General features: G+C 35.9%; 1 protein-coding gene across 1 annotated transcript; it reads left to right on the top strand.

Annotated features, from left to right (window-relative positions):
- Positions 1–2,383: 2,383 nt before the first annotated feature.
- Positions 2,384–9,387, top strand: LOC143879492 (Hyp O-arabinosyltransferase-like protein). Its single transcript, XM_077381902.1, has 9 exons — positions 2,384–2,944; positions 3,423–3,490; positions 3,604–3,805; positions 3,891–3,988; positions 4,161–4,230; positions 4,311–4,382; positions 4,532–4,645; positions 8,852–8,912; positions 8,986–9,387. Exons 1-8 carry the CDS (start codon positions 2,540–2,542, stop codon positions 8,909–8,911), a joined length of 1,089 nt encoding a protein of 362 aa, XP_077238017.1. The 5' UTR covers positions 2,384–2,539; the 3' UTR covers position 8,912; positions 8,986–9,387.
- Positions 9,388–9,404: the final 17 nt, after the last annotated feature.

Below are 9,404 nucleotides of genomic sequence, written 5' to 3'. Positions count from 1 at the left end.
AGTATTTAGCCTAGTGATCAGTATAGACAGCTGATGGTAGACAGGATTGAGAGGGCACTGAGTGAGGAGAGTATGAGATGGGCTGAAAAAAAAAATTCCTTCTTTAGAATAGATTTTTCTTTTTCCCTGATTTTTCATCCCCATCTCATGGCCTCCCCACTGATCACTCCCTCTATTCTTTCTCTTGCCCCTTTCTCACAGTAGGTCAACAAGGATTCCATGAATTTTTTTTCATAGCTGCCAAATATGGTTCTAAGTGGATTATGAAAAATAAAACTCTATTTTACGCATAGTTTTTCTTTCCCTGGTTTTTCAGCCACATCTCACCCTCTCCCTACTCATGCCCTCTCAATTCTCTTCATCTTCCATCCTCCTTTCCTCTCTAACATTATTGGATAAACTAAATTCCTTAGAAAAAATTTCCATGGCTGCCAAAGGCCTAAGTGTTAATTAGTTCATAATTTGTTATCGAATAAAATAAAATGACATTCAATCGTGTTATGTGCAGACAAGCCATATTTTATCTCCCAATCTCTCTTTTGGCTTTTGAGGGGCTAAAGGGGTTGGGTTAGAGGATTAAGGGGTTGGGTTCGACAAATTAAAGCTTATCTCATAAGGCGCACCATCGAAAGGGACTTCACAAGAATAGGACATTAATAGAACAATCAAAGCATCTAAAACATACAAAGATTAAGAATCAAATTGGTCTGCAAAGAGTGGTGCCCTCTCTCTCTCTCTCTCTCTCTCTCTCTCTCTCTCTCTCTCAAATAGCCTCAGTCATGATGGAACCACCCAACTCTATTTAGAAGTTGATCTGATGGTAACAAAATACCAAGCATATTTTCACCATGTAAAGTCGCTTCAAACTTTCTAACTTTATCTCTAAAAAGTCTTCTATTCCGATTCTCCCTTATTTTTAAACAGGTCTTCGACCTTCGGCACCCTATATTTTGACCGTGCCCTAAACCTCCATTGTTTGTGCAAAACTTCTTCAAATCAGTGAATAGAATGAGAAAAAATAAAAATAAAAATTTTAGTTCAAAAAAATTCTAATAAAATGGGTGAAATCAAAATACTACCTCCCGGGGTGGGAGACAGATTCCGGCATTTTTTCCCCTTCTAATCCCAAATTCTGCCCTCTAGAATCATTCCTTTACTTAACAATTGGGATAAATTGAAATCAGATCCCGATTCCAATGCCTGATTCTTGTGTTTGAATCCACTGTTCCGATTTGGCTCGTCCAAGCACTAACAACAAAATAAAAATTCAGTTTACTGTCATTAGAAAAATTGTGTAATGTATATTATACCCTAGTATAATGAGTGAATAATCAGATGTTTATAGTCAAATTATTAAAGGGAAATGATTTAAGCACAACTATATTTTGATACATGTGCTCATACATCTTGTCTTTTAGTATTTAATTGTCTCTGAGGTGCTTTTTAGGAACCGTAATAAACCTTTTACAGCTCTTTAAATGCTAAAAGACAAGATACATAAGCGCATGTTATCAAAACATGTTTGTGCTCAAATCATTTCCCTTATTAAAATAGCCATATAATTTACACTAGAATATATTTAAAATTACTAAAACACCCTTATGATTGCTAATTTGCCATACAAACCATGCCTATGTGTATTTTTTTTGTTAAAATACGCCAGTTGCTTACAGATCACCCCCTTAACTGTTGCCATCTACACATGTCACGGTCAACAGACTCAACACTAGCAACCTTCCAAAAAAAATAGAAAAATGATAGGAAAATGTTATCCACACTACCCTTTATTGATAATAGCACTCCACACTTACTAACTACTTTTTTTGGGCCTGTCGGAGCATATTGGCCTCTATTAGGAATTGTATCAACCATTAAAAACCATTGCATAGTGAAGAGTGGAGTGCCACTGCCATTATTGAAGAAAATGACTGTGGATATCAATTCAGAATGATAATAATTAGAAGGGAATTGATATCATTATAACCATTTTTTGATATTTGCACAAAACCATCTTGTCTTTTATTATCTAAAGAGCCGTGAAAGACTGAAAGGTTATATTACATACAGCTCCCAAAAGCTATCACAAGCCAATTAAAAAGGAAAGACAAGCTTGGTTTGTGCAATTATTAGTAATGATATCATTTCCATAATTAATAAGTAAAAAAAAAAGGATGCTAATATCGACACTACCATTTTTTATATTTGCACTAACTCATCTTGTCTTTTATTATTTAAAAAGTTGTCAAAGGTTATTACACGGTTACACCTACCAGGAAAGCTCTAATAAAACAACTAAAAAAGAAAAGACAAGCTGAGTTTGTGTAGTTATTAAAACATGGTAGTGTAAATATCAGTAACGAAAAAGAAAAGAAGACTAGGAGGGCTGCAAGAAGAGACGACGACTTTAGAAGCACGCAGCAGAAACAGCTCAGAAAAACTTAAGAAGATCAAACGCCCTCTTTCCGAAACCCTAAATCAAAAAAAGAAGAAAGAACAACAATTACAAAAGAAGAGATTAAACAGAGAGAGAGAGAGAGAGATGGGTTGTGAAAGCTTATTCTACACGCTCCTAATCACCCTCTCCGTTGCCGCAATCACATACAACATAATCGTCTCTTCAAATGCTCCTCTAAAACAGGAATTTCCAGGCCCTAGAAACCCTAATCGACTCATCTCAATCGACCCCATTATCAAAATGCCCATTGATAAATTGAAGAACACTGAATCAAACAAAAGACTCTTCCACACAGCTGTTACTTCTTCTGATTCCGTCTACAACACGTGGCAGTGTAGGATCATGTACTACTGGTTCAAGAAATTAAAAAAGGGACCCAAATCCGAGATGGGTGGGTTTACTCGGATCCTGCATTCAGGAAAGCCTGATAAGTACATGGATGAGATCCCTACCTTTGTTGCCGATCCCCTTCCGGCTGGAATGGATCAGGTGATTCTGGGTTTTTCATTTTATTCATCTTTGATTAACGAATGTGTGGTTTTTGTAATGGGTTTTGTGGTATCACTCTGAATTTTGATCATTTCAGGTTTTACTTGTTTTTGCTTTCTTTATGGGATTCAAAGGAAAAAGTTTTTTTTTTCTTATGGGTTCTAAATTATATATATTTTTGTATTATCTTTTGTCCTTAGTTAGCTTTTCTGTTTAGGAGTTTGAATTCAGTAGTTTGTGTTAGATTGGGGCTTTCATTTTCAGGAGTCAATTGCACAATACAACAGAATTCTTATTGAGAAATTAGACTATATAAGATGTTGTAGGAGGTTGAAATTTCAATATCTGTATGAAGTTTTCTTTCCTCTATTTTGGTACATGTTTTTGAGTCTTTTGACATGTCCACTATGTATTTGCTATTTTAGACTTTAGAATGAGAAGGGTTTTCTCTTAATTGGGTGTCATCTTACAATCTCAGGGATATATAGTCCTGAATCGACCTTGGGCGTTCGTCCAGTGGCTTCAGAAGGCACACATTGAAGAGGAGTATGAATATTTGGTTCCTTATTTGAGTGAAAAGAGGGTGTTATGTCATTTTTTTTTTGTGTTACTTGGGTATTGTTTACATTCTTTTTTATCAATTCTAACTTTGTATACAGGTATATACTGATGGCTGAACCAGACCATATTATTGTCAAGCCCATACCAAATTTATCAAAAGATGGGCTTGGGGCTGCATTCCCTTTTTTCTATATTGAACCCAAAAAGTACGAATCTACTCTCCGAAAATTCTTCCCCGAAGATATGGGGCCAATTACCAACATTGATCCCATCGGGAATTCTCCTGTCATCATCAAGAAGGTGAGTCCTATTCATTTCATATTTTACTTAGAGAATTTACTTTTCAACCTTCCATTGTTCTGATATTTCTTTCAAGTGGCTATAGGCATCTCTTGAGAAAATAGCTCCTACATGGATGAATGTTTCTTTAGCAATGAAGAAGGACCCTGAAGCAGACAAGGCATTTGGTTGGGTGCTTGAGATGTAAGGATTACCCTAGTTTACTTAATTGTTAATTTATTATTGCTTGTTCTTTAACTCTTGTTGATCTGTCTTTCCTCATAACAAAAACTCTAGCATTGGTTTTTACTGTAATAAGAAATTTTTTTGTATTGTCTACTTTTACTTCCTAATTTTCTTCCTCATTGTTTTGTAGGTATGCTTATGCTGTTTCATCTGCTCTGCATGGGGTGGGTAATATTTTGTACAAGGACTTCATGATTCAGGTGAAATAAGTCACTTTAGTTTTGCATACATTTTCTTTGTGATTCTTAGCTAACTGGCGTATGATTCTCTATGTTTTAAGCCTCCTTGGGATCAGGCAGTAGGCAAGAAGTTCATAATTCACTATACCTATGGATGTGACTATGATATGACGGTATTATTTTTGCTGAGCTCTTATATATTGTTATTAGTTGCCAAATTCTATTTTGCTGTCTTTACTACAGTAGTTCATATAACTACTATAGTTTATGTTGCCCATCATATGCTCCATAACACCATTTGTATCATGTTTGCAATTTTCAGGGTAAGTTGACTTACGGAAAGATTGGAGAGTGGAGGTTCGACAAAAGATCATATGAGCATAAGCCTCCTCCTAAAAACCTTCCACTGCCGCCGGATGGAGTTCCGGAAAGTGTGGTATGATTTTTCATCTGTATAATGCATGATGGTCAGTTTAAGTCCTTGCTTTGCAGTATTTTGAGTTATACTAAGAATAATATGAGGAAAAGGAAATTCTGTGGTAGTACAATTTCTTTAAATCTAGAGTCTTTTTTCTCTAGACATAAACTGGAACCCATGATGAAATAGCCTAGACTCGAATGATCTTTGTTTTTGTATTTTGATTTTATTTATTAACCATCTCTTGGTCAGCAGTAGACAGTTGAGACGGTATGAATTTTTGTTCAGAAAAGCTTTTAGGAATACATAAGTTCAAGAGACAACATGAAACAATTTCTTAATGGTTACAACTTCCGTGCCTGTATTTCTTTTTGTTTCACATGATTGACCAAGCAAAAATTTGCACCAATCCACCTCCTTCAGGTGAAGCAAATTTAGATGAAAAGTTGGCATCTCAAGTAACATCTATAAAGTGTGTCATAGGTGGTACTACCATTTTTTTTAAAAAGACTAAAATGCTATTTAACTCAGCTTTTTGGTGGGTTTGAATATTAGTTTCTTTGATCTAATGTCTGTTCAGATGGATAGATATCTTCCTATTGATCTATTTACAGATCCAAGAGGACCAGGTATTCCTAAATTTTGGGAAAGTGTGCTTTCCATATGCTTCCTACGTGTTTCTTCCTAATTAAGAGTAGGCTTCCTATATAGGTGATTTTTTTTTCTAAGAGTGTTGGCTCTTTTTGATACTTGCAAATGAGCATATTTAAAAAATAGTGCATTTTTTTTGGAGAAAAAAACAGTGCATTTTAAACTTTAAAAAATAATCTTTTCCTAAAAGCCTAACATTAAATCTCTATGAATAAAACATGTGAAACTATAAATCCCTAAAACTTGCAACTCTAATCAATCACAAAGTCTTCTTTATCACTTGCATTAACCCTTCCTCCCTAACCTACTATAACCCGACCCTTTCTAGAATCTAGACACTTCTGTTGTTCGCTTCCAATAGGGCTTATTTTGTGCTTTCATGTTGACTTTGAATGACGCTTCCCACGCGTTCTTTTTTGCTTTTTTATAGCTTTTTCGCTTGCTGCATTTTCTCTTTTCTAAACCCCCTGTTCCTGCATCGCTTCTCGCCCACTCTAACAACTATGGTTAGGAGAATTCAATAATTTTCAGTAAAATATAAGGATGACGTTTTTAAGGAGTACATTGTTTCAATAAGGATGTCGATTTCAAGGGAAGTTTTGCAATGTACATGAGCATTTTTTATCATTTCTGTAATCATATATTCCACTCAATTTGAAGCTTCATTGGCAATTTAATCTTTCTACTGGAAGTAGGCTTATCAATTTCACGTGCTAAGTTTGTGAATAGAGAAACTGCAAAGTTTGTGAAAAAGGTGAAGAGATAGATATAATTAATCAATTGAAAGTGTGATATTTGCTTTTGTAAGTAGGGAATTAGGATTAGGACACTGCGTAAACTGATACAATTTAGAAACCAAGTAGTCTTGGATAGAAAGAGCAACAAAACCTTCTTAAATGGCTTAGCAACCAAGTTTGTTGCATTTTTTTTCATTGTAGGGTGGCTCGTGAGATTTGGAGTTGGATTCTTGGGAGATTTGGCATTCATTGTGCTTCTGGCCCACTTAATTGATCTTCTTGACGGCTGGTCATTTGATCCTAGGAGGAACAGGGGGAGATCTCTGTGGTGAGTTGTTCTATTGGCATTGTTAAGGGTGATATGGAAGGAAAGGAATGACATAGTTTCAAAGATCTGGTCAAAAGCTCACATTATTTGTTTATAAAATTTATTTTCCTTTCAGTGGCATGGGTTAAAATTATACCCTGTAGATTTATTTCTAGTTCAGATTTATGGAGGGGTTGGTGTGAGATTTGTGTCAGTGGCGTCAACGAGGCATCCTTCCCCTAGTGGACTGCTCATTCTCAAGGCCTCTTAAAGCTCAATTTTGATGGTTTGAGTTGTGGAAATCCGGTTCCAGCTGGGGTTGGAGTTCTTAGGGATGATTGGGGGAGGACCTTGTGGGCTTTCTCTTGACCGATCGGAATAGCGTATTCCAACAAAGCAGAATTAAGAGCGGTCCTCAAGGTATTAGAATTTCCGATGAGAGTATCTTAAGCAAGTTGATTGTCGAGGGAGATTCGCTTAATGGGATTAGGCGATCGGAATAGCGTATTCCAACGAAGCAGAATTAAGAGCAGTCCTCAAGGTATTAGAATTTCCGATGAGAGTATCTTAAGCAAGTTGATTGTCGAGGGAGATTTGCTTAATGGGATTAGGTGGATGGATGGTATCCATTCTCATCCTTAGAGATTTGCCAATCTCATCGATGACATGACTGATTAGCGGGCTTCCATGTTAGGTTTCAGCATTTAAAAAGATCGGCGAATAGTGATGCGGATAGGCTTGCCCATGCGGATGTTAGCAGTGCTGGTCTTGAGACTTTTGATTTTCTTCCTCTCTCATAGCTGTTGTTATGTTCTTTTATTGTATCTGTTTTCCCTGTTGCCTCGGTCATCTGGGTCGTGTGCCTTCTTTTTTCTAATATAATTTATACTTACCATTCACAAAAAGTTGTCATTACAACTGTTAAAAGATTTCGGAGAAAATGCATCCATCATGGAATCTATGTGGAGAAAAAAGGGTCATGATGGACTCCAACCCACCCGAGTTATACTCAGAATTCTAATTCTTCGTGTACCATTGTTACATTCTCTTTGCTGTGCTCACCCAAAATTGTGTGCGTGTATTACTGGAGGTTCAGTAGAAGCAATCAACTTTCATACTGTGCAGAGGTTTGGTCTTTATAATCCAATAAGAATCTGCCTTCTGTTCATTTTCCTATGGGACACTTTTGGCACTGAACAAATATTTATACATGTCCAATAAGTAGACCCCTTCTTTCTCAAAATATCTTGGTTGTAATTAATGTTTTCATTAACTTTTTGGTTTTCTTAATTCGTATGTGAGGCTTCATGTAACCTTGTCCGGCATGGAAGCAAGCTCACAAATTGGTCTAAAACTCCCAACTGCCACCAATAAAAAGTTAAAAGTAAAAACCATATAAAATTACACATTTCAACTATAGAAAAAAATTAACCAACCGCTTTCCAACAATCTTGTAAATGGTTGTTCACAGTTGACACACGCCACATGGACCAAAAATGCTCAGCAACATTGAAGAGACACAATCACGGACCATGATTTGAATATTTTAGGATCATTCATATTGGCTCTTAAGCAAGGTTTTAAATTTCGGTTTTGGAGTGCGTTTCGGTACTCACCGAAACCGAAATTTTTGTTCGAAATCCAACGAAATTAAAAAAAAAGTATTATTTTATCCTCCCCTGAAATTTCGCCCTAAATTACCTAAATTTCGGGAATATAAGACAGGTGAATATATTAAATAACTAACAAATTCCAGATTTTTTGGCGAAATCCCTGAAATTTTGGGCCCGAAATTTTGAAATTTCAATTGAAATAATATTACATTTTGATTGTAATCGATTTGGATTTCGGTATTGACTGAAATCCGAAATTTCGGTCAAAATTTAAAACCTTGCTCTTTAAGGCCAACTGGACTGCCCTAGTCATTTTATTTATTTATTTGACCTCTCTAATACCTTCTTGATATAGTGTAAAATTCTAAATTACCAAATTGACGTTGGAACATGTACTCTTTTCTGTCGAAACCCTGGTGTTCTCACATTTCGAGAAATTCCACACTTATACTCGATAGATATTAGTGATCATTTTTTGTCAATTGTAGACAAGGTGTTATACTTATCAAAAAATAAATAAATAAATAAATTGTAAACAAGGTGTATATGTAGTCAGGCATAGACTAAATATCATGAACAACTCGCTAAAGGTGAAGCATTGTAGTACCAGCGAAGAGAATAGAGAAAAATATCATAACTTAATTTCCAGGCTTTGCACAAGAGCTTGATATCATGCAATTATCTCATCCGTAGTCAATTTTGTCAAAATGCCTATTTGTATGTTGATAACATAAAGAGAAAATTCTGATATGGGTATGGTTGATCTTTCTTGTTGCTTGAACTTCATGTCTGGAATTTCATGCACTCAATCTGTCCATTACATACACGGTGATACTGAAATACGTGTCTAATGACCAACTTATTTCCTAAAATGCAGACTGTTTACAGTATTGATTTTGTTTGTGAATATCTGCAGGTGACTCTGGTGAAAATGGTTAATGAAGCAACATCCAACATTCCTGATTGGGGAGCCTAAGGTAAGACAGAAACACTACCCAGCTGAGTAATTCTTTTTGGAGCTGCTCTTGATATTTGCCTTGAAATTGATAGGTGCTGTACTACTTTGTATTCATTCATCCTGGTACTGTCAGCATTCTGTGATGCATAAAACTGCCCTAAAAATGACACCACACGGCTCAATTGAAACGGGGTCATCTCGGCCTGGTAAACATGTAATATCATAAGCCTATTGTATTTTGGGTAGGGGTGATTCCATTGGAAGGTCATCTGATCTTGGGTGTAGTTTCTTTCTCTTTGTTGATGCCAGTCTATTCCTTGTTTTGACCGGAAACAGAAGGAAAAAATATTTATATTCAGGTGGGATATAGAGGAACATGATTTGACCCACTTTTGTGCCAGTCTCTTTGTTGTAACAGTTTGTTTTGTAGTTTTCCACACTTGAATTCTCCATATAAGACCCACTTTTGTGCATTAAATTGCAACTTTTGGATTTTTCTCTTGTTTTCCCG

This window comes from Tasmannia lanceolata, unplaced genomic scaffold (assembly GCF_043159265.1).
Source record: "Tasmannia lanceolata isolate RefF3 unplaced genomic scaffold, GAP_Taslan_0.1 ptg000006l, whole genome shotgun sequence".
Lineage (NCBI taxonomy): Eukaryota > Viridiplantae > Streptophyta > Magnoliopsida > Canellales > Winteraceae > Tasmannia > Tasmannia lanceolata.
The sequence above is the reverse complement of the archived record's forward strand: the minus strand, read 5'-3'. Positions and strand labels throughout refer to the sequence as shown.

Excerpts from the sequence above, each read along its gene's own strand:
- LOC143879492 (XM_077381902.1), top strand. The coding sequence starts at position 2,540 with ATGGGTTGTGAAAGCTTATTCTACACGCTCCTAATCACCCTCTCCGTT. Across the intron at positions 4,231-4,310 it reads ACAAGGACTTCATGATTCAG|CCTCCTTGGGATCAGGCAGT; the intron begins GTGAAATAAGTC and ends CTATGTTTTAAG. Across the intron at positions 4,383-4,531 it reads GATGTGACTATGATATGACG|GGTAAGTTGACTTACGGAAA; the intron begins GTATTATTTTTG and ends TGCAATTTTCAG.